The 26,709-nt window shown below is 35.1% G+C and overlaps 2 protein-coding genes across 2 annotated transcripts in view; both read left to right on the forward strand.

Moving 5' to 3' along the window:
- Positions 1-14,821, forward strand: part of LOC148283209 (uncharacterized) — a 35,323-nt gene extending 20,502 nt beyond the window's left edge. Inside the window, exons 2-3 of the mRNA XM_088223893.1 lie at positions 6,681-10,326; positions 13,539-14,821. Of these exons, the coding sequence (XP_088080019.1) occupies positions 6,681-10,326; positions 13,539-13,549 (3,657 nt within the window). The 3' untranslated portion in view covers positions 13,550-14,821. The remainder of the gene's footprint in view (positions 1-6,680; positions 10,327-13,538) is intronic.
- An 870-nt stretch (positions 14,822-15,691) lies between these two features.
- The window catches only part of LOC148283210 (melatonin receptor pdcr-1-like), a 29,185-nt gene continuing 18,167 nt past the window's right edge, over positions 15,692-26,709 (forward strand). The window contains exon 1 of the mRNA XM_088223901.1: positions 15,692-16,297. Within this exon, the coding sequence (XP_088080027.1) occupies positions 16,286-16,297 (12 nt within the window). The 5' untranslated portion in view covers positions 15,692-16,285. The remainder of the gene's footprint in view (positions 16,298-26,709) is intronic.

The raw sequence follows: 26,709 nt of genomic DNA on the forward strand, positions 1-26,709 counted from the left end.
TACCTGGGAAATAAATATTGGCCATATTTAACAGGGTTCAACAAGATTTCACAAGAAGTGCAATTGAAGTGTATGTATGTAAAAAAAATTCATCAATTTCAGCTCATTTTAAAAAACTTCTTATTATTCGTTAAAATATATATATACAATAATAATATTATAACATATATATAAATATATCATAATAATGGACACTCAGTGGTACACAAAATTACTTTTCTCATTAAATAAATATTTTTAAAACTAATACTTTAGTATCACAGAATTTAAAAAAAACAGCTTTACAGTTCCACTACTGATTTCTTGGAATTTTACTTTAAATATAATATTGGCATTTAAAGCGTATTTGGTTTTACCATAAAGAAAGAACACTTGAAATTTGTCAAAGGTTTCCAAGTTATTGATAAAAATATGGACACTATATTTGCTGATCAAAGTCACCTTACGATCCAAATGTCGCCCCATTTTACTATTGATACTGGCTTTGAGGTTGGCGAGAGAAGGGGAAAAAAGCATAGACAAAAGAAGGGCTGTTTTAATTTCTATAAATGGCATTACTAACATTAAAATAAATGCATGGTTCGTGGTGTACTGTAAAATTGTTTTTTTTTTCTCGATGCGTTTTAAAGTATTAAAGCTGGTTAGCCAGCGCGGTGGCTTCTCTCCTGGGCTGCTGACTGGGCCACGGGGATGGCAAGGCACCCGCCCGTGACCCTTGAGGTCAACTGACGCAGAAAAAGAGAGTCCGGAGAGAGAGTTCGGCTCGTGGGTCCGCAGAAGAGAGAGAGTTCGTAGAAGAGAGTGTTTACGTGGAAGAGAGTTTCCGTAGAAGAGAGTTGCCGTAGAAGAGCGTTTCCGTAGAAGAGAGTCCGGGAAGCGGGCATCACGGTTTTTATCATCTTTTAGACGTCCCCCCTTCCCGGTTGGTCTCGTCGCTCTGATTGGCGGGCGCACGCTTCGGTTGGGGCGGTCTTCCCTTCCCGCCAAATTCCTTCTTTCCCGCCAAATGATATTCTTAAAATCTAACTTATTCTACTAAACTTAAATATAAAATTAACCTATTCTTATAATTAACTTATGATAAGAATCGGAATAATCGGAGAGCGTGCACGAGAATATGTGTGAAGGTAGAGGAAGCGAAATCTTTATGCAGAGATAGAGTGACGTGGCGTTCCATCCTCTATGCCTACTTTTACGGGGAAACGGCATCATGGTTGCCGTTATAATTTTCATAAAAATTGTAAAATATAAATATGTTGTTCATGGAAATAAAGTGATTTGGATTTCAAAATACAAATATTATTTTTAACTATTATTATTCGCGTTTTCAAAAGTGTCCTGAGCTTCACAAATATTGACATGTGGCCGGTTCTTGGGGGTACCTTCTTAGCAAGAACAATAGGCTCCCGATTGCCTGAGCGGACGGACTTTTATTACATACCTTCAACGACCCTTGCGAAAGGCGCAATTCGGGTCCTTGTTGCTGACTAATAAATCGAACGGTATTTTTTAAAATATAGACGCGTTTACAGAAATTAATTTTAAACAAGAAATTATAGAATTGATGGATTTGGCACAGCGGTACTTTCGGTCTATATCAACCTTTTGTTTGTTAACGTATATAATCAGTACTTTATGTTCATATTTTTTTTCTCCTATACATTTGCAACCTTGGCGTTAAATCACAGTTGAACTTTCAAAATATTTTTTTTTATTACACAACACAACAAATGTTTCTGCCAGAAGATTGGGTTTAGTGGATAACCACTATAGTTGTGCATCATAAGATGCACAACTATTTTTTTATTACAAATGTGAAAACCAAAATTGCCTATCACCTTCAGTTTTTGAAATATTCTCCAAAAACTGCATTTTAAAGTATGAAAACCCATGAATACAAATACAATGTTATTATAATGGAGTGCTATATAATAATTTATTTTATGAATGAGTCGTTTCTGCAGTTTTTAAGAATTATACGAAACAAAAAATATATTATTAGCACCGTCTTTATGGTAATAATTCACCGTTAAGACTTATTTGATGAATTATTAAAGCAATTTCCTGCAGTTTCTGAGAATTATGAGGAACAAAAAAATTTGAACACAAAGTTAATTATGTGATTGAATATTTCTTAGAGAGGAATACATTAATTAGAAATATTATCATATGTACGCGCATTTGAGAAATAATAAAAATAATTTTGAAAACATTTAAGTCAGATTTTTATTCAAATTTTACTGCATTTCTTGCCTTAAACTTTATTTTTTTTCAAATACATAAAAATAAACCAAGATAAATATACAATAATAAAAAAGAAAGAAGAAAATACAAAATTGAAAAACGGAAACATTTGTTGTGTTGTGTAATAAAAAAAAATATTTTGAAAGTTTAACTGCGATTTAACGCCAAGGTTGCAAGTGTATAGGAGAGAAAAAAATTTAAACATAAAGTACTGATTACATACGTTAATAAACAAAAGGTTTTGTTGCTAACACTTTAAAACGCATCAAGAAAAAAAAAAACAATTTTACTCCATACATTTTTTTCGTTTGTATTTTTTTAAACCATGTTAGACTCAAAATAACGAAAAATTGAATATTACTAATATTGTTACAAATTAGATTTTTTACATCAAACAATTTTTAAAAAATCGAAATAATGACTTTGGTTCCTAAGTCCACTGTTTTCCAAATCCGGACCACTGTGCGGCGTCCGTTAGGGACTCGTCTTCTGAGTTAGTGTGAAGTTCTTTTGCTGTGAATGTATCAGTTCGTCTGTGGGAAACATTTTTTTCCATTTCGCCGAAAACGTGATAGCTAATTGTCGAGAGCAACGCGCGGCTGTGAAATTGTGTTTCCTGTTGGAGAAATCGGCCGCGGAAACTATTGTAATGATTAAAACTGCTCATTTGTATTATTGTATTTTCGTAATCGCTCGGGAGAATTTATCTTCAACTTTCCATCATGGTAAAGGTATGACGTCCTTAAGTTTCCATCATAATCGCGGCCCTGATCTAGCAAATACGGCGGGTGTTGTGTTTTGATAGTGTCCTGGACGATTGAAGTACGATGGCACGGAGCGCTATCGTGCTGCAATATCATTCGTTTGTGCCTCGCTTCCCATTCTGGCCATTTTTCGAGCAATGCGTGATTCAAATTGATTAGTTATTGTAGGTAGCGATGCCCATTGACAGTTTCACCCGTTTTCAGCAGCAGTACACAATTCCTTTCTGGTCCCACCAAACGCAGAGCATTGCCTCAGCATTTGCCATTTTTTAATAAAAGTTTCATGTTCTATGCACTTGTTTGGAAGTATTTTTGCTGCTTCGATGATGTCTTTGCCTCCTAGCTTTAACATACCACTTGTCCCTTGATCTTCTCCTCGACTTTTATTGCTTTTCATGTGTTTCTGGGTTTCTTTTAGTTCATTTCCTGGTATAAACTGTAAACTCTAACGCAATTTATAAAATTAAATAGTCACTTGTTAGTTAGGTAAAATAATTGGTAATAAACTGTTAGTTGTTTTTTATGTATGTATTTTTTAAATTATATTTTTAGATTTGTAAATCGTTAAATTGTTGTTAAATTAACGATATAAATCAGTGAATTAAATTTTCTGAATTTCTACATTTTGCTGACGACGCCAAGATTTTTGCCAATGTCAGTGATGTATAGCACCGTGTAAATATCCTTGATCGTCTAATAGATTACTGTAATATAAATCTATTTAACATATATTAACGACTCTATACCACACTTTTGTACTCGGTGATTTGGAGTTTCCATCAGCTGTGTGGAGCTCACAATACATGACAAACATTGAAAGGATTTAACATGTTCAACGATTTTTTTAAAAATACCTATATTATAAAACAATAAAACGCTTTGTGACAACATACCATCTACGAAGAAAATGATTTTTTTACCCTAAAATATTAAAGACGCACTATAGATGGATTATGCTATGTATCTATGAAAATAATTAAATAATGAAGTAGAATCTTTAAACCTACTTTCCAAAATTTATTTTAATACCCCTTTTGCGTGACAACACCGAAACAATTAAAAATGCAGTTACATAAGGATTTCAAAAAGGAATAGGTACAGATACGGTGATCTCTGGTATAACAGATTTTATTTCTAAATATGTAGACTCCGGCAAGAAATGTCTTTCATTTTTTTGAGATTTAGCAAAATCTTTCGACACAATATCAAATAAAATCATGTTAAAACGTCTGTCAATTATAAGTTTGCAAGGTAATTTACTTAATTGGTTTAAAAGCTATTTATGTGGTTGAACACAAAAAGCAAAAATAGATCATATTACTAGCGAATAAAAAACCATTGATTTTGGTGTACCACAAGGTAGTATTTTGGGACCGATTTAGTTTATTTTCTATATTAATGATTTATGTGTGACACACGTAAAACTGGTGACAAATGGAATTAAACTCATTCTGCAGCTCAAAACTGTGTCAATATAGTAAAAAATTGACTGGATAACAGTCTCTTAACTTTAATGTTAAATAAATAAACTTTTAAAATACAAAACAAAACCTATTACATTTAGTAAAACCACAGTGGGACAGCCTAAACAAAACCTTCAATTAAAAATATCCTCTGAAATACTTGAATCAGTACACCATATAAAATATTTGGGAATAATTATTGATAAATATTTTAAATGGACAGAACACACAGAATACATAACACAAAAAATTAGAAAACTTTCCTATATCTTCAAGTCGATACGTAACATCTTATCTATAATTAAACTCAAACAACTATATCATATTTGATGTAACTCAATTACAACTTATGGCATAATAGGATGGGGAGGCACTAATAAATCAATATTAAAACCTCTCGAATTTGCTCAAAAATCAATGGTTAAAATAATGTTTAAAAAGCCCTTTATGTCCCCCAGCATCAAGTTATTTGAAGAATTTGTGATTTTAGATATAAAGCAATTATATATTTTTAGAATAATAATGTTTGTGAAAGCAAATTAATCTACCAAATCCTTAAAAGAACACTCCCACACTACCAGAAGTCAAACTAGAGGATGGGTCATGGGGTCTATCACAAACTCTGAATTTGGGCAAAGAAATTTCAGGTTTCTGGGCCCCAAAATATTTAATATGTTACCCGGACATTGTGAAACCATGATCCGGATTCAATTTTAAAAAAAGACAAACATCGGTTACTGGGTTTAGGTCGAGAAAAATGGGAAAATTTATTAAAAATACATTCTTAAATAATAAATGGTATAAATTAATATTGGATAACTGTATTGTAAATTAACTAATAGGTAAAAATGATGTTGATTATTTTTGCATAAAAATATCTGCCTTAAAACAGGTTGTGCCTAGTTAGACAGACTAGACATGTCTAATCATGATCCATAGAAATCTATTACCTAAGTGTATATGTAGTAGATAAAGTAATTATTATTTTGTTAACAAACTATGATTATTATTATTATTATTATAACATACATAAATGGATGTAATTTTTCGAACTCTATAAATTGATAAAATCCTCTAAATTATCTGAATGACAAAATTTGAGAAAACAAATTAAAACAATTAAAAATGCAGTTAAATAATATATGAATGTCATTTTTCGAGCGCTGTTAACTGATAAAATACTCTGAATGATAGAATTTTCGGAAACAATTTATCTTCTTGCATAACACCTATTCTCCTCTATGGATGCGAATCGTGGTACTTCACTAGAGCAGCAAACAGTAAAATATTTAGTTTTGGGAATAGGTGTCTCAGAAGAATCTTGGGTGTGCGGTGGTTTAAATTTGTGCGGAATCAAGTAATAAGAGAACGGACGCAGCAAACTCCGGTGACAACTATCATCAAGCGGAGGCGATACAGATGCCTCCTGAGAGTCTTAACCATGTTTGCCTACTTAACAAGGCATCAGGTTCTCGACGTTCTGGACGTCCACTGCTGACTGTTCGTCGGCAGTTCATGTCAGAACTACGGAACGCATACTTAACTTGGGAGGACGTACAGGAGCTGGCAGCTGACAGAGATACCTGAAGGATCTTTGTGGACAACATATGCTCCAACTAGGGAGCGGACATGAAATGATGATGAGAAATGCAGTTATATATATGAGTGTCATTTTTAGAGCTCTATCAACTGATTAAATCTTTAGAATCTTTAAAGGTTTTGTTTGAAAGTTAGCATACACAAAAACCCACTAAAGGTTTAGTTCCATTTACCAAATTTTTTTTTTTCCAAATCTCATCTAGTGGATTAACTTAAAGTAATTAAGATGGTTTCATTAGTGTGTATCTTTTTGGTAGGGCTGTACTGTTAGGGTTCATTAGTATGTATTATTCAATTAGGGTTCTACTCGAAGAATAATTAAAAGTTCTACTTTGATGCAACTTAATTTGTCAGCATGCAGCGCACTTGGTGTATAAACACAAATTGGTACATGATTATAGAGCCTGGTTAATGAATATGGAAGGGCCAGCTGTTCCTAGATATTGTAATAAATATGGCATAGAGAGATGATTTGGCTTGTAAAAGTCTATCGTTTACTTCATAACTTTCCAAAACGCCCACATTTAGAATATTTTTAGGCCAATATAAATTCGATTCATGAGGTAGAATTGAAAAACGGTTTAATTAAAATAAATCTCGTTTGTTTCAGATGCAAACATTTCAAGCTTTGGTTTTGTTGGTATCCTGGTACGCGGTGAGTAGTGTTGGTGCAGCACAGTTACCTTGCATAGGAAACAACTTCAGGTCGTGTACGAGTGCTTCTAGGTGTGTTCAGAACAAGTGCTTAGAAACGAGCGTTCCGTGTCCACTATTGGACGTGCGTTGCCCAAAACACACCGTGAGAATAAACGGAGTCTGCGAAGAAACTCGAGTTCACTGTCCGAGAGGGTCCAGTCTACAAAACGACGTTTGTGTTATCACAGCGACGGAATGTCCAAAAGGATCTTACCTACGGAATGGCCAGTGTATTTATTCAAACATCAATTTTGTTTGTCCTCCGAATAGTGACAAATTTAATGGAGTTTGTCAAATTAGAGAAGTAGTATGTCCAGAAGGGTCCACTTTAGATAATGGTCTATGCATAAAACAAGTAATGTGTTCAGATGGATCGTATCCGCAAAATGGGCAGTGTATTATATCCACGCCTGTTTGTCCGCCAAATAGTATCAAAATTCACGGCATTTGCCAAATCATAGAAGTAGTATGTCAAGAGGGGTCAATTTTAGATAATGGTCGATGCATAAGACAAGTAATGTGTTCAGATGGATCGTATCCGCAAAATGGGCAGTGTATTATATCCATGACTACTGTTTGTCCGCCAAATAGTATCAAAATCCACGGCATTTGCCAAATCAGAGATGTAGAATGTCCAGAGGGGTCAACGTTAGATAATGGTCGATGCATAAGACAAGTAATGTGTTCAGATGGATCGTATCCGCAAAATGGGCAGTGTATTATATCCGAGCCTGTTTGTCCACCAAATAGTATCAAAATCCACGGCAGTTGCCAAATCATAGAAGTAATATGTCCAGAAGGGTCAACTTTAGATAATGGTCGATGCATAAGACAAGTAACGTGTTCAGATGGATCGTATCCGCAAAATGGGCAGTGTATTATATCCATGACTACTGTTTGTCCACCAAATAGTATCAAAATTCACGGCATTTGCCAAATCAGAGATGTAGAATGTTCAGAAGGGGCAACTTTAGATAATGGTCGATGCATAAAACAAATAATGTGTTCAGATGGATCGTATCCGCAAAATGGGCAGTGCATTATATCTATGACTACTGCTTGTCCACCAAATAGTATCAAAATTAACGGCATTTGTCAAATCAGAGATGTAGAATGTCCAGAAGGGGCAATTTTAGATAATGGTCGATGCATAAGACAAATAATGTGTTCAGATGGATCGTATCCGCAAAATGGGCAGTGTATTATATCCATGACTACTGTTTGTCCGCCAAATAGTATCAAAATCCACGGCAGTTGCCAAATCATAGAAGCAATATGTCCAGAAGGGTCAACTTTAGATAATGGTCGATGCATAAGACAAGTAACGTGTTCAGATGGATCGTATCCGCAAAATGGGCAGTGTATTATATCCATGACTACTGTTTGTCCACCAAATAGTATCAAAATTAACGGCATTTGCCAAATCAGAGATGTAGAATGTTCAGAAGGGGCAACTTTAGATAATGGTCGATGCATAAGACAAGTAATGTGTTCAGATGGATCGTATCCGCAAAATGGGCAGTGTATAATATCCATGACTACTGTTTGTCCACCAAATAGTATCAAAATTAACGGCATTTGCCAAATCAGAGATGTAGAATGTTCAGAAGGGGCAACTTTAGATAATGGTCGATGCATAAAACAAGTAATGTGTTCAGATGGATCGTATCCGCAAAATGGGCAGTGCATTATATCTATGACTACTGCTTGTCCACCAAATAGTATCAAAATTAACGGCATTTGCCAAATCAGAGATGTAAAATGTCCAGAAGGGGCAACTTTAGATAATGGTCGATGCATAATACAAGTAATGTGTTCAGATGGATCGTATCCGCAAAATGGGCAGTGCATTATATCCATGACTACTGTTTGTCCGCCAAATAGTATCAAAATCCACGGCAGTTGCCAAATCATAGAAGTAATATGTCCAGAAGGGGCAACTTTAGATAATGGTCGATGCATAAAACAAGTAATGTGTTCAGATGGATCGTATCCGCAAAATGGGCAGTGCATTATATCTATGACTACTGCTTGTCCACCAAATAGTATCAAAATTAACGGCATTTGCCAAATCAGAGATGTAGAATGTCCAGAAGGGGCAACGTTAGATAATGGTCGATGCATAAGACAAGTAATGTGTTCAGATGGATCGTATCCGCAAAATGGGCAGTGCATTATATCTATGACTACTGCTTGTCCACCAAATAGTATCAAAATTAACGGCATTTGCCAAATCAGAGATGTAGAATGTCCAGAAGGGGCAACGTTAGATAATGGTCGATGCATAAGACAAGTAATGTGTTCAGATGGATCGTATCCGCAAAATGGGCAGTGCATTATATCTATGACTACTGCTTGTCCACCAAATAGTATCAAAATTAACGGTATTTGCCAAATCAGAGATGTAGAATGTCCAGAAGGGGCAACGTTAGATAATGGTCGATGCATAAGACAAGTAATGTGTTCAGATGGATCGTATCCGCAAAATGGGCAGTGCATTATATCTATGACTACTGCTTGTCCACCAAATAGTATTAAAATTAACGGCATTTGCCAAATCAGAGATGTAGAATGTTCAGAAGGGGCAACTTTAGATAATGGTCGATGCATAAGACAAGTAATGTGTTCAGATGGATCGTATCCGCAAAATGGGCAGTGTATTATATCCATGACTACTGTTTGTCCACCAAATAGTATCAAAATTCACGGCATTTGCCAAATCAGAGATATAGAATGTCCAGAAGGGGCAACTTTAGATAATGGTCGATGCATAAGACAAGTAATGTGTTCAGATGGATCGTATCCGCAAAATGGGCAGTGTATTATATCCACGCCTGTTTGTCCGCCAAATAGTATCAATATCCACGGCAGTTGCCAAATCATAGAAGTAGTATGTCCAGAAAGGTCAACGTTAGATAATGGTCGATGCATAAGACAAGTAATGTGTTCAGATGGATCGTATCCGCAAAATGGGCAGTGTATTATATCCATGACTGTTTGTCCGCCAAATAGTCTAAAGATTAACGGTGCCTGTCAAATAACCAAAATGTCGTGTCCAAGTGGCTCATATCGGCAAAACGATCAATGCGTTTATACCGCAGTGTGTCCTGAAAATAGTGTTAAAATAGAGGGCGTTTGTCAAATTACTAAAGCATCATGTCCCATTGGATCATTTTATCAAAATGACCAATGTGTCCGAGAGGTAGTGTGCCCTTCGAATAGTGTAAATGTTAATGGCGAATGTCAAATTACTACAATAAAATGCCCTGCTGATTCATATCCACAGAATAACGAGTGCGTTTATCATGCAGTCTGTCCTTCAAACAGCGTAAAAGTGAACGGAATCTGTCAGATAACTGAATTTGCATGTCCACCCGATTCTCAATTGGAAAATGGAAAATGTATGAAGTTAATTGCAGTTTGTCCACCTAACACAGTCCAGAAAGGTGATATATGTGAAATCATTGAAATAACTTGCCCAGAAAGAACATCTTTAAGAAACAGTAAATGCGTCGCAACTACTTCTACTCCATGCAAACTACAGAGTAGCTGCAAATTCGGTAAGATCTTAACCCAAACTTAACTTATTCAATTTTATTTATTCATTTATATTTACAATAAAAAATGGAATATCTTAATTCATACATATAGAAATAAGAAAATTAATAAGGTATAAACTAAGGTATATATAAAAATAACACATAAGTGTACATAATATCCAGAGAATAATATGTTAAAAAAGTAAGAGAATCTTGTATCCGAAAACTCCCTCAGAGATGTGAAAAATGTCAATGTCCAAAGTAATATTGTTAAACATAAAGATAGTCCTTCCAACAGGCATAACCATTGGTATGTTGGTTCTGTATATTGGACTGTAAAACAGTCTATGCTGACGCTATCTAAGGTAATTATCCGGAACAAAAAAGCTAATGCTCCGCATAATTTCAGGGTTGTCAATAATACCGTGCTACAATCGAAAGAAGTGCGTAGTTAAATACACATTCCCTCTGGTCTTCAAACTGTTGTAACCAAGTATACCCTAGAAAAACTTAGTGGGATAAGGCCATGAATAATATCTGCACCTTCTCATGTAGAGAAACCGAAAAAAATTGTTCTGAACCCTCTCTACCATAAAAGAGTACTTCAAATCACATAGTCCCCAAATCATTGAGCCACTCTTGAGTCTATTTCGCACCAACGAGCTATAAATAATTCTCAGTACTCGTATATTATCAAAAATCCTGGCAGTATGCAAGACAATTCCTAACATCTTCAACGAGCTACTACAAACTGTTTCGATCTGATCATGAAATGTCAGGGAACTCACAAAAGTGATGCTTTGATTTTTAATCTTTAAAGTCCGAATAAGATTCTGATCATTGATTCTATGGCGGAAAAAAAGCGTTTTGTGGGCTCAAAGACATAACTGAGCATTTTGAAATATTAAACAATAATTTATTTTGTCTTCCCCATTCAGATACGTTTATTATATCCGCCTAGAGAGTACTAAAATAATCCAAAGTTTTAACCCTCAAAAATATCTTCGAGTCATCCGCGAATAATAAAAAACGCGAATTGACTACAACTTTTTTTATATCGTTGATAAAAATAAAAAAACAGCAATGGGCTTAGGTTGGATCCCTGGGGAACACCTAAGTAGTAACTATTTTTTTTTATGCAAACAAGCCATGTAAAACATATTGATTTCGGTTTTGGAGGTAGCTCGCCATTAATTTTAGCATTCCATTAAATTTGTTTCAACCGAGCGACCCTTCCTGAACCCATGCTGTTTATCTATTATAAATGGCTCGACTCGAGAAGCGATGATTTTACTTATGAAAATTTTAAATACCTTAGCTGGCGCTGAAAGTACAGCTAGAGGTCTATAGTTTTCTACGGATGACTTAAAGCTACTCTTGTGTGTAGGAGTAACTTTAGATATCTTCCAAATTCTTAGAAAGACTCCCGTATTTAATGAAAAATGAATCAAAAACAAAGCGGCCAAGAGAATTGGTATTATTTAATCTATCTATAATCATAGCAACGTTTTTCTCATTGATATTTGGAATAACAATAGATTGTGCACCGTTTTGTGTAGTAAACTGCTTAGCAGCGTAAACGCCAAGAAGCGGAGGTTCACTACTACATACAGATTTAAAGTGACCTGCAAACGTTTCCGCAATATCTGCGCCCCGAATAGTTTGATCGCCTCATTTCATGGTCTCAACATTCCCGCCGTTTGCCTTTAGAGATTTAATAAAATCCCAAAAACAATTTATATTCTCAAGAATATTGTTTTCCATATTGAAAATAAATGACTAGTACGCTGATCCAATGTCACGTTTAACGCTAGATCTACCATATCTACCTAACTTTTGAAAACCATTCTGACAGCCTGTAGCTTTCCATATTTTATGTTAGGAATGCTTAGCTTAAATACCCTAATAATAGTCCGCGTAAACAACTTTGGATATCGCCTTCTTCCAGTTTTTCAAGATCTTCTAGAAAAACAAGAATCAAGTACTCCTTCAACAATACAATAAAAGTTTTACACCACCTCATTTACATTCAATGTGTCGTATACCTCATTACAGTTGATACTGGCCATTAAAAATCATGGCCGGTCAAAATCGTCCTTATTGAAGTTCCAGCCTCTCTAACCGACTGTGCCTTTATCGGGAACTTTAGTTCATCAAATTTTAGTCAATTGAAATAGACACACTGATGAAAATCAAGAGCGGGCTGATAATTGTATTCTCTTGTTAGAGGTGACAATGACCGAAACACATTAACTTCTTTCTCGACAAGTATTAAGTCTAGAATCCTATCTCTAGAACTCAAAGCATCATTACACTGGGAAAGTTCAAACAATGAGCACAAAAAAGTGAGGTCAGCCTTTATATGTATACTTTAATTGTTCTTTTGCTAAAGGTAAATTGAAATCCCCCAATACATTGACGCTTCTGTTCTGAAACTAGTCTAAATTGGACAAAACCCTGTCGAAAAATAATCGATATGCAAAATTTATGTTTACGGAAAATAAAGCGAGAGAATGCCGAAGAGGATGAGATAAAATGTGTTGCATGGGTGGTACAGTGGTCTTTTATAGGTGATCTCCGAAACGGGATCACCCAAAAATTACAATGAATTTTTTAATGTTTTTTTTTATATAGGAGTTACATTATTTTTCACCTTGCTCATAATATACAAGGTTTATATTTCAAAAGAGGATTTTTCTGCAATGACATTTCTTTGAATTTATCTAAACTGTTGGGACCAGGAAGAAAATATTAAAGTGGGCCAATCAGGAACTTCTCAGTTTTTGCTCATGTGAAGAGGAAACCACTTCAAACTTTTCAGGAGAAGCCGGCCTGTTGGCAATGAAATGAAAACTCAAAATCTTGCTGATAAATCCACCTGGTTCATGAAGAAGTATAGAAATTGAACAAATAAAATTTTCAGGCGTTGCCTAGTGTATGTAGGTGAAATAATTCAATTACACGAATCTCACCCGCATAAATAAAGGTTTCAGCTCTTAAACTTCACAAGCATCAACAGATGAAAGAATTGAAGGAATATAGATGTTAAAATATGGGCAGAATGGTGAATGTTACACAGTGTGTAAAGTGGCCACTTAAACCAGACAATGACAGGTCATAAGCCCTATAAATGCCTAGACTTCTATATTACCTTCTCTAAAATGTTCTTTGTTTCTCTTGTAATATGTTAATATAAATTAAAAAATACATTCTGTGTGTTTTTTGTTTTCTAGGTTGCAAATAACAAATTTTCACAAGTGTAGTAAGTAACTGCGAGAAGCTCTGCCGCACATCGCACAACCAACCGGAGAACAATTAAACTAGTTACAGCACGCCAAAACATGTCTACATGTGTAGTTAGTAGTTAGTACATGCGATCAGGCCTGCTGCGCAACGCGCAACCGCCCAGAGAACAACTTAACTAGTTACATTACGCCAAAACATGTCTACAAGTGTAGTTAGTACATGCGACCAGCTGCTGCGCGCAACGCACAACCAATCGGAGAATAACTCAACGAATAGCATACATCACGATAAAGATAACACTCTATACATTACAACAAGGCAAGAAGACAAAATTGTAACAATTGTGAATAATAATGACTATCAGAATTTAGTAAAAATTATTTGGTAAGTTAAGGAAAAGCATTATGTTTTTAAAATGCTTATAAAAGCGCAAAACCAAAAACAACCAGTAGCTGGAATGCATAATATTTAAATGGGCTGTTATTAACATAGGTATAATAAACAACAAATACAAATAAATAAAAATGCAATAAATATGGTTGTTTATGTTTTCCACTGTGGTAAAAACGTATCACCACTTGCATTACAATGTGATGTAGGTCTGATCAGAAGGTGACCAGAGGTAGGCCCATTTTAGACGACATGCGATGGTAAAAATCCACATGGCACGATAAACGTACATAGGATGGATTGATATATATTGCATTTCTATTATTTGTTACATGTTACATTATTAAGACTAAGCGATAGGAGAGTTATTACTGATTTAATATGTTTGACACCCCTGCAATTTTATCACTAATTAATTTTAATGTACCGAAAAGGACAACTCGGCAAACCTACCAATACTGTGGCAACAATACTTCGACATCGTATGGTAAAAATGCAGTCATCAATAGACTTCACTCTCTAGGCAATGAGTACCAGGACGTTGGTGATTCATTTCACATGAAATTTAGTACATATAGAACGGCTCTTCTTCTTTATTTCATTGGTAATAGTTCTAGGTAACTATTTGTTACTATTGTTAAGAATTGTTTTAAACTTCTTTATTAGTGTTTTTTTTTTTTTTTTTTCGTTTCTTTTCTTGAATTAATTTATAAGTACAAAACATTTCTCTTCATCATTTTTTTTACATCATTACATATTTTTATACATAAATATATACTATTTACCTAAGTATTAGTTTTAAATAATAATACATATATTTATATTTTTTTTTAAATGTTATTCAAAATTTACTTTTGTTAAAAATTTGATTTAAACTTCTTTATTAGTGTTTTTTTTTCTTTTTTCGTTTCTTTTCTTAATTAATTTATAAGTAAAAAATATTTCTCTTTATCATTTTTTTTACATCATTATATACTTTTATACATAAACATATACTATTTACCTAAATATTAGTTTTCAATAATAATACATATAAAAATATTATATATATTTTTAATGTTATTCAAAATTTACTTCTTAGTTATTTTTTTAACCGGTTCAAAGTATCTCTAATACCAAATTATCTTTTTTTATCGATAATTCTATAACTGGTAATATTTTATTCTTTTATATAGTTTATATTTCTTAGACTTTCTAAATTAATAATATTGTTTTAAATGCTATGTATTACTTATAACTATGTTTACATGTATGTATATTTAATTGTATTTGTAACTAATATGTAAAAGGCACTAAGTGCCGTTTATTTCAATAAAATAAAAATAAAATAAAATAAAATAAAATAAAATTGTTTTCTTTGTTGGTTTTTAACTGGTTCAGAGTATTTCTAATATCTAATTATCTTTTTTTTATCGATAATTCTATAACTGGTAATATTTTTCTTTTATATAGTTTATCTTTTTTAGACTTTCTTAATTAATAATATTGTTTTAAATGCTCTGTATTACTTATGCTAACATTTATGTATATTTAATTGTATTTGTAACTAATATGTAAAACGCACTTAGTGTCGTTTATTTTAATAAAATAAAAAAATTAAATAAAAATATCTAAGTAGAGCTACTTTGGGTTGATATACCTAGTTAGTGACAAGCTTGCGCAAATAGCAGCTTTTCTCTCTCTCTCTTCGATATCACTCTAATCGTGTATCTTAGAAGTCATCCATCCCCCCTCTCTCAGAATAAGAATTAGAATCACCCGTCGCATCGATGAGAGGAGTGTTCCCCCGAAACTGTAGTTGTGTTTTTTCAATAAAAAAAACGTGGAACACTCGTAATCAAATTCATCGTAAAGTGTTATGAAGTGAATACCGATTCTATCAAAAATATCATATATAAAGCTACCGGTATTCGGTATTAGTTATGTCTTCGACCAATAAAAATTAGTATTTTACGAAAAATTGGTAAAATTATCATCAATTACCATTTACCTTTTTGTATCACTAGTTGTAATACGCTTGCGCAAGATCGAATCGACCGCTGGAAGTAAGGGCTGTTTGTTGGCAGTTGGCGGCTCCCCACGACGCCGACGCCGACGCCGCGCCGCGCCGACCTGACAACGACTCGCTTTCGGTCGATTGTTTTGCGCCTTTCTACACCTCTCAACTCTCAACTCGCAATAATAGCAATACTCAAATGATGATCGGTCCCGGGGGTGTGATTAAGCGATTTCCCCGATTCGCGACTGTCAAAACTATTATTCGAGTTTGACACACGATCGATTTTGTGAAAAACTTAGAATATGTGACAATGTTTCACCTTAAAACTTACCACATACATTCCAAATGAACAAACTGGTAAGTCAAATTTAGCATGTTATTTTAAAAATAAATTATTATTAAGGTATTTCAAAAATGAGTACAGAAACTAGTATTTACACTTACTTTAATAGCATATATATTTACATCATTTGATGATCAAATGATATAATAAAATAAAGTTTACATTTGAAGCACTAACTTTGTGGTTATTCAATTTAATTAAATAAATAAAACAACCTTGTTTTTAATCACCAATTGATTGATATAATAAAACTTTACGAATTCAAATAATAGTTATGGCGCAAACTTTCTTGTTAACCTTCGAAACGTAGGTAAACGACGTTTATTTTTCTTTCGAGTAAACGTCAAAGTTTAAGTTATATATAACAAGTCAGAAAATAAATTCAATTAAGATTTCAACTAAACGAAAATATAAAACTAATTGACACACTAGTTGACGTACTCATAATGTAAGCGCGGCGATTTCAGTGCTCGAAATAAATAGTAGTTTCTTTTGTATAATAATCCATAATAACATTTAAAGTGAGTCACTAATTATAAGTCATAATTGTTTGAATAGTGCCTAAGATGTAAAAATATTTTTTTTAAATTATAATTTTTAATTCGTTATTATTATTATCACTATCTTTATTTTTATTACCATTCCGACTACATTTAATATACATACTTACCACTATAATGTATTATAACTTATCATATTTTTTGTTTTGTACACCATTATGTGAAAAAGACCGAAATTATATTGTTATGGTATTTGTTACAATCAATATAGTTTAGTTTCCGCTAACTAAGTTTCGTAAAATTTTCATTAAATGGCAATTTTCAATGAGAAATGATAAAAGCGCCATCTATGAACAATTCGTTTGATATTTTCGTTTAGAATCACCCTAATATGAAACAATCATTTAGCGGTAGTCGTTTATTTCTTCACTGGATTATATAACGATCTAATCAAATAACTATTTTTAAATGGCATGATATATTTGAACATTTGTCAGTGACCTAAAAGGAAGGATAGTGCGAATAATAATTAATCAATACGAGGAAACAGACAACAGCAAATACTACTAATGTTTTGTGACTTGCTAGGCAATCTCTTGCAATCTCTTGCAATATCCAGAATATGAATAAGACCCACGCAATTGATTAAAAATTTAGTCGTGTTGTTACCACCTTTATGTAGGCACCTAGTTGGTGGCCTAATTTTGTGATGTACAAAGTTATGTGGGTGCACAGAATGAGAGCAAGTAAAACAGGGTACTTACGTTTTACACAAAGATTTATTCACGAAACTAAACTACTGAAGCTAACACATTGAAAGAAGGATTCTAATAACTATATTAGGCAAAATAAAATGAAGTTGGTAAATCTAAATTGGCGGTAATTTTGTGCCTCGAAGACGCGTGCGGTGAGGTCGGAATCCGGTAGTTTTCTCCTAGCCGGTTTGGCCCGTTCGTACGCTCTACGTCGGCGTTCGGCAATGTTCGGCTCGTGCCGTCGTTGTCGACCCGCCACACAGCCCCCTTCCAAGTTTTGAAATCTGTTTTTCAAAACTGACGCTGTATCACCCTCCTGCCGCTACGCGTTGTGTATGCCGGTTGTTCTGTTGGTGTTTCCGTTTCTGCTGGACTGGCTCGTTCTTCCGCTGTCTGGAACGCCGGCTTGCACCTGTCCAGCGAAACCTTTTTATGTTCGCCATCCACGTCCAGTGTTACCGTCTTTTCCGCCCTGGTGATGACCTTGTAGGGCCCCTTGTAGTTCGGCATCAGGGGTTTGTACACTCTGTCGTCCCTCAGAAACAAGTGTGTGGCTCTCTTTAGTTCCGGGTGGATGAAAACGTTACCTTTATTGTGGTGCTCGACTGGCCTTGGTTTGACGTTTTGCATGAAATTTACCAGTTGCCTAGTGTAGGAGTCCGGGTCAATGTAGTCGTTCGTCTGCTCCAGGATGTCTGCTGGTAACTTTAGTTTGCACCCATACAGCATCTCTGCTACTGAGTGCTCTGCATTCGTGCGCAGTGTGGCCCTCAGTCCGAGTAGTATGGTGCTGATCGATTTTGTCCACGGAACCGGGTGGTGAGCTTTAATGGCCGTCTTCAGCGTTCTATGAAATCGCTCGATCATGCCATTACTTTGTGGATGGTAAGGCGTCGTGTTGGAGTGTGCTATGCCTGATCTGGAACAAAACAAGTTAAAGTCCGTAGACATGAATTGCCTACCCTGATCAGTTATAATTTTCTCCGGTACGCCGTATCTCGCAATCCAGTTGTCCCAGATGGCTCTGATGATTGTGTGGGTCTGGATATCTGCGATAGGGATTACTTCCGCCCATCGAGTGTATCGGTCGATACATGTGAGGCAGTACCTCAGTCCCTCTGATGGTGGAAAAGGTCCGATGAGGTCGACATGGACCACGCAGAATTTCTGTCTCGGCATGTCGATCTTGATGATCGGTGTCCTCGTGTGTTTGTTGACTTTGCTCTTCTGACAGGGTATGCAGGCCTTCGTCCAAGCTGCGCAGTCTGCTTTCATATTTTTCCAGACGCCTCTTTGACTGATGGTCTTGGTCGTGGCGTCGGCTCCTGCATGGTTGAGGTTATGCACTTGGTTGAAGAAAGATCTCTGTAGCGTTTTTGGGATGTACGGTCGCATGTTGCCTTTGTTGAGATCGAAGACGATTTCTTGTCCCTGCATGTTGGTTTTGATCAGGTTCAGAGCAGTGTTCTTGTCGTCCAAGAGTGCGAGTAGTTCGTTGTCCTGCCTTTGTTCTTTATGGATCTTTTCGAACGATATGTTTGCCTCTTGTTCGATCATGTCGATTCTTGATAAGGTATCGGCGACGACGTTGTCTTCTCCTTTTATGTATTTGATGTCCGTGCTGAACTGTGAGATGTAGTCTAGATATCTGAGTTGTCTGGGGCTTTCTTTGTCGTGACTTTTCCTTCTAAACACGAATTGTAGTGGTTTATGGTCCGTGTATATACAGAATTCTCTGCCCTCCAGATAATGTTGAAAGTACCTTACAGTCTCAAAAATGGCTAGTAGTTCCCTGTCGTACGTACTATATGAACACTGAGCCTTGTTCAACTTTTTTGAGAAGAAACTTATCGGTTTGTAGTTGATGCCGTCTGTGGTTTGTTGTAGCACGCCTCCGATTGCGTAATCTGAGGCGTCTGTCCACACTGACATCTTGCTGCTTTCCTCTGGGTAGCTAAGCTTAGTGGCGTTGATCAGCGAGTTCTTGACCTCTTCGAAATCGTGTGTAGTGACTTCGTTCCACTCTACTTTTCTGTTGTCATTCTTTTTTGCTCCCTTGAGGTAATCGTGTAGTCGTATCAATTTGTGTGCTGCTCGTGGTATGAATCTTCGGTAGAAGTTTCCCATGGCCAAGAATCTTCTCAACTGCTTAATGGTTTCTGGCTTGTTGAGGTTCGTGATGGCTTCCACTTTTGTTGGCGAGGGTCCGATGCCTTCAGCCGAAATTTCATAACCAAGAAATAACAGTGTTTTCTTGGCAAACTCGCATTTAGATGGGTTTACCACCATTCCATGATCTTGAAGTCGCTGGAACAAAGCTTTTAAGTGTTCCACATGTGTTTCTTCGTCTGGTGAAGCGATCAATATATCGTCGATATATGCGTGTACTCCTTCTAGACCTCTTGTGACTTCGTTGATGTGACGTTGGAATGTTTGTGCAGCGCATGATAGTCCGAATGGCATTCTTACAAATTCAAATAACCCGAATGGTGTGGTTATAGCTGTCTTTTTAATGTCAGTTTCATTAATTGGAATTTGGTGATATGCTCGTTGTAAGTCAATTTTGGAAAAAATTTTACAGTTAAATAAGTCATTGCATATATCGTGGATATGTGGCAAGGAATAACGATCAGGTACCGTCTGTGCGTTTAAGCTACGGTAATCGCCACAAGGGCGATAAGTACCATCGCTCTTCTTCACCATATGCAATGGAGAGGCCCACTCACTCTTGGAGGGTCTACAAATACCTTGAGCCACCATGTGATCGAACTCTTGCTTCGCCTGCCTCAGTAGTTCTGGGGACAGCCGACGAGTCTTACACATAACGGGTTTGCCACGGGTATCTATATGGTGGATTGTGTTGTGTTTATCCAGCCCTGCGTATGGTTTATTGATATCTACTAGTTGTGGATACTTCAATATGAGTGAGTGGTAAATGTTGGTTTTGTCTGTTAATGATATGGAACATGTTATGTTGTTGTTTGTGGAGATGTCAAATGCTCTGACTATCTTGCCGTTTGTATTGTCTACTAACCGTTTGTTCCTAACATCTACTAACAGGTGGAAGTTGTGGAGAAAATCTGCTCCTATAATAGGGCGTGTCGTATCCGCTATTATAAACTTCCATGTAAACATTTGTTTACATCCCAGATTCAGTGTTACCGTGGTAACTCCGAAATTCTGGATCGTAGTCCCGTTCGCTGCATAGAGAATTAGCTTAGACTTTTCTCCATGGCGTTTGTGTAAAGATCTAGGAATTAATGATATTTCCGATCCGGAGTCAACGAGGTATGACACACCGGTATCACGATCTTTAACAAAGAGACGTGTTGTGTTGGTTGAATCAGCCGCCTCCGCTATGATTCGACCATCTAGTTTTTTGAAGCTAGATGCGGTTTAAATTCACATGGTGTGACGCATTTCTTAGCTTGATCGCCAAATTTTGTGTGGAAGTAACAAAGAATAGTTTTCTTGTTATTTCCGTTGGCCCTATAGCTTGTTTTGTTGAAATTGTTGTTGTATTTGTTGTTATTGAAATTGTTACTGCTGTTACTTGTTGTGTGTTTGAATCTATTGTTATTGTTGTTGTGACTATGCTGTTTGTTGATTGTGTGAAATAAACTCTCTACCTTATGGGTTAGAGCTTGTACGGACTGTTCTAAACTACAAATGTTATTTTTATTGTTGGTACCTACTACCGCTACATTATCCTGTGTGTACACCTGTATTAGGCGATCTGCTATCGTCGCTTGCCTATCCCAGTCATCTTCGCTTATGGCTAAATGCGCTTGGATCGTCTTGGGCAGTTGTTGTATCCACAAGTATTGCAACGTCGTTTCGTCTATTTGTAAACCTATTGCTAGCGTCCGCATCTCTCTAAGTAGGCTGGATGGGTTTCGATCCCCAAGCTGTAAGGAAGAAAACAGTTTTTCTCTCCTTCTGTCCTGTGGACAGCCCATGCGTTGGATTATAGCTTCCTTCAGCCTCGTATATTTTGCTCGGTTCGGTTCCATGAGTAAAATATCTGAAACTTGTTCTATGTGCGTTTGTTCAAGTTTTGACACTAAGTGACTATAACGTGCGTCTTCTGAAACTATGTTTGCCAACTCGAATTGTGCTTCTATCTGTTTAAACCAAAGTTCGATGTTGTTCACCCATAGCTGTGGTAGTTTAACGCTAATCCTATCCGTGTGGAACATGTTGTTTGCTGTGTTGATATTTGTCAAGTCAGTGTTGTCCTTGTTAGCCATTGTTTACAGTTTAAAAATATTCGTTTTTAAAAAAAAAATTCAGAAAAATGTATGTAATAATGATTACAGTATAAGTTAACATATTGAAATAAAAGTATTCAATAATGAGTGTAGTTGTATTAAAAAGTTAAGTTTAAATTATTAGATTTAAATTTAAATTTAAATTTAAATTTCAAACAAAAATATTTATTTTTTAAATGTCAGAGTCACTATTTGTTATGTATGTACTGTGCAAGTTATAGAAAAGAAAATTAAAAACAGAAAATTTAAATAATTATTTTACCATACGGCGGAACACATTTTCCAACTATTAGGTATTTGTATTCTCCAAGCCTGAGTGGTCCCCTCAATATTAATATTCCTTTTGATTGTCCGTTGTACAATATCTCAAGTTTAAAAATGTTTATGGTAAAACTTCAAATCTGTAACACATAATAACATGCATAGCCTAGGTTAAAAATATAAACATATATAGTACAGTCACACAATATAATGTATATAGAAAAAAAGTATGGATACTAATGTCCACGTACTAAGTTAAACATTCGTCGGCTTAGCCGCCCGAATATCTGTTTGTTTGATAGTTTCAAGTTGTTTACAAAAATAAAATTTTACAAATTGCAAGTATTGTGCACGACTGCGCCAGCTGAAAAATATTTCCGATAGATTTCGCTGGTAAAAAAAAAACTTACTCCCGCAGTGCGTTCACAAGGAGAAAACTTTCGGATGCCTACGTCACGCTTGTCTCGCCATATAATATTTGTCAAAAATAATTATGTTCCGGTACCCTGTAAGTACCTCTACTCAATCTGGCACCCTATGTAAATGTTCGTGTGAATTGTTTGTGTGTTCGACTCAAGAAAAATAAAAAAAAAATAAAATTTATATGTGTTGTAGGAATGTATTACTCGGCGTGCGATTTTTGGTGAGCGAGTCGCTCGAACGTATTATATTATGTTTGTTTATAATAATTTTAGTTAAATTATGAATCACCTGTTTGAATTAATCCCGGCCGAGTAATATTGTTAAGAAATTAATCACAGTTTAATCAATTCACTAGTTACATTAATTACATTTACATTAGTTACATTTACATTGAAGATTGTTACCGACAGAAAAATTCACTCGATTCGCTCGGTCTTTGAAAAATCTAATTCTATTATATATTATAATTATTATAATATAATTCTATTATACTAAATTAATTAACCTTACAATAAGTTAACCTTGAAATAGATTAACCTTGATTAATTACAAATAATTTAAAAGTGCAATCAAATTAAAAATGAAATTTTAAATTTTTCATGTACCGACCGAAAAAAAGTAATTGTTGTACAATTTTGTCAAGCGAAGATATTTCTGTCTGAAATTTTGCGCAATTTTTATGGAATTTGAATGGGGTCACCGTGATTGATTGTTTAATGTTGTGTTTTCGTGTTCAAACGTCGGGGTATACCACTTTTGTGGTGTACAAAGTTATGTGGGTGCACAGAATGAGAGCAAGTAAAACAGGGTACTTACGTTTTACACAAAGATTTATTCACGAAACTAAACTACTGAAGCTAACACATTGAAAGAAGGATTCTAATAACTATATTAGGCAAAATAAAATGAAGTTGGTAAATCTAAATTGGCGGTAATTTTGTGCCTCGAAGACGCGTGCGGTGAGGTCGGAATCCGGTAGTTTTCTCCTAGCCGGTTTGGCCCGTTCGTACGCTCTACGTCGGCGTTCGGCAATGTTCGGCTCGTGCCGTCGTTGTCGACCCGCCACAAAAACATTGAATTGAATAAAACTACTTTGGCCAAAGTTGGTAACCTTCTAAAAAAAAAAAAACATTTTTACATTACCTTACTAACATTCTACCGAGCCACTTTGCGTGGCTTTTTGGTAAAGATTTAAATGAATACGTTTTAACTTATATTATATTACCTAAATGCGTAAAACAATGAATTTACAGATATAATTATCGGTCGAAAAGATCAGTGAGTTATAATATGGATACAAATGAACTTGTACGAATTCAATTCGTAAAACACGAATTAAACGTGGTCCTTCTTTTACTAAAGGCGGAAAGTGATTTAAAAACCAACTACATAATTGGTTGACGTTCTGCGATCGCTCGATGACTTGTGAATTATGAATGATAAATCAATCACCGTCCGTATTAAAGAGCTCGTGATAAGCGTTCATCATATGCAATTCTCAAATATATTATTGTTGTTAGTTTATAGTAAACTAATGTAATTTTATTATTTTTCGACAACACTATTTTTTTGGTATTTATTTTTATTTAAGAAGGTAAACATGAACAGAAAATATAAAAGGAAAAATAATGAAGCCCACTAAACCGCGAAACCGGCTTGTCAGCTTGTCATTTATTACGAAAGATTGCCTTATTTTTTTTAATGTATTTTTTTAAAACTATTTCAATACAATAATTAAAAATTCACAACAGTTCTTAAATTGAATTGAATGAAATAAAATATAAAAAATTATCCTACTCATTTTGAAATATTGTACGTAAATAATATGAATGTGCGATACAGTGAAAGAAGAAAATAATAATGAGGATGTTCAGTGTTTGTTAATCACTTTTTTTATTTGTCAATAGATTATCAAACAATATAAAAAATATTTTTATGCATCGTTTTATCAACATTCAGATTTTTTTTCGGTTTTATTTAATGAAGTTTTCTTCCTCTTCTCTTAGTGTCCTGTCGGGCATCCCCAACTTTGACAATCGCTCTGGCGAAGGTGTCTCTGTCCCGTGCTGCCCGGAAAATCTGCTTTACAGTCTCGTATATTACGTAGCCGGAACATTTGTCTTCTTCCAGCCCCTCGGTGACCCTCAAGCTTGCTCTTCAACATAAAATGAAGCACGCGGTACATTTCTCCACGCATTATATGCCCCGAATACGATATTTTAACAACTTTTATGTTTTCTTTAAAAAAATATATATATATAAAATATTTAACCATAGAATTAAGAATAGTCCAGAAGGAGCGTAGAATCATATTTAAATACATCGGACTGTGTCTAATAATTCTCCCACTATACCCTACTTTCGCCGCGCGCATTCGTGAGGTCGCAGCGTAATGTTGCTTGATGGGAAAAAAAATCATAACACAAATGTAAGGTAAAAAAAGGCAATCTGTTAATTTCTTAAAAATTTTATTGTGCACGCGGAAATATTGATCGACACAACATAGTAGATAAGTAAAGGGTCATTTAATAAGAGCAATTGAAGTAATTAACATTAAACTTAAAATATAAAACAAATTTTATTTTACATAGAACGGATATTTTTATATCATGTTAAATAATATTTGATGTTTTGAAGATAATGTCGGTCAAATGTCCACCACAGAGTTGTTTGATCTGAGATCCAATTTTCATTGATTCTCTCATTAGATGAGTAAAGAAGGGGAAAACAAATTTACTACCCAGGAAACACTAACAAATTTCCATTTTTTTTCTTCGACAATCTGACAGATGGAAAAATAATTCAATTTTTAAGTAATGCATTTGTTAATTACACACGAAATGTGATTGCATCCTATTTCTTTAAGATCCAAGCAGTATTTATTACACTTTAAAAGGACACAACACGGCATAGTTGAATTCAAATCAGGTGTTGCGTACTGAGCGACGTCTACAAAGAAACTAATGGGTCGAAACGTAAACCTACTCATTTATGAGTAGTTGAATCGCCTTCTGTTTGATGTGCTTATGCGGTTTCTGGACTATTCTTAATTTTATGATTGTAACTAAATACAAATTTTATGAAAATTTAATACAAGCATTTACATTAACGTTTCCCATCATGTAAAATAGAAAAAACAGTTCTTGTGTACGTGAGAGATCTCTGTTCGTTCTGGTTCGACTTAAGACTTCAGAGTTCGTTGTCAGGTCTGTCCAAAATATCTTAAGCATACTACGATATAACCACATCTCAAACGCCTCCAGCCTGTTTATAGTGTTCACTTTCAGAGTCCAAGTCTCACTGACATACAACAATACAGACCGCACATTACCAATCTTTGCCTTATTTGAACGTTCATATTATGATAGCAGAAGAGGGATTTAATTTTTTTCAATTTCTGCATTAGATTTCCAAATCTTTAATTTTTATATCGAGAGTCTCTGTTAGAATGCTGCTGAGGTATCTAAATTTTTTCACCTTTTCAATGTCACTACCCTTTGATTGGAGAGAAAATGCGAAGTAGTCACTTCGGCCAAATCTTATCTATTTTGATTTTTACCAACATTAATTGTCAAATGCAGTTGTTCGCCAAATGCATCCGTACTTTTTAACAGCTCCTGAAGATCGGCATGAAGTTTTGTACCGATCTTCATCTGCGTGTGACGCTGATTGGTGAATTGGCCTCCCGTAAACCAGAAATATATCACAAGACTCTATGATTGGTCGATTCAAGGAATTTCAGCGCACAATTTAATGCATTTGAAAGAAAACATTTTTATATCCAATTTACCGTAGCCCTTAACTTCCTCATTTTTATTACTTTTAACGTCGTGGACGCGCGCAAACAATGGGTAATAAGTAAAAAGGCAAACACATCTTTCAAAATTTTCAATTCGCACTTGAACTTTTAATTGGCCATCCACTCTTTCAGTTTTAGCTTACTGGTAGAGCAATTTGTCACAAATAACTGCACTGGAAGATACAAGAAGAAATCATCTAAAAATGTACCCTTTGCATTATTTTTGTGAAACAGAAGTACCGGATGGGCCTCTGATTCAAAGAATAATGATTTATAATCGGGTTGTGGTCCCGTGGCACTAGCCAGACTCTCAGACTCACGAATCAAAGGTCCGTGGATCGAATTCCACTCTACGGCAGAACGGTGAGTGTTAGACGGCGTGTAAACTGTGTAATTAAACCGCACAACGACAAGTCA

Source organism: Micrasema longulum, unplaced genomic scaffold, assembly GCF_059751315.1.
Source record: "Micrasema longulum isolate JH-2025_06_02 unplaced genomic scaffold, ASM5975131v1 h1tg000253l, whole genome shotgun sequence".
In the NCBI taxonomy this organism is placed as follows: domain Eukaryota; kingdom Metazoa; phylum Arthropoda; class Insecta; order Trichoptera; family Brachycentridae; genus Micrasema; species Micrasema longulum.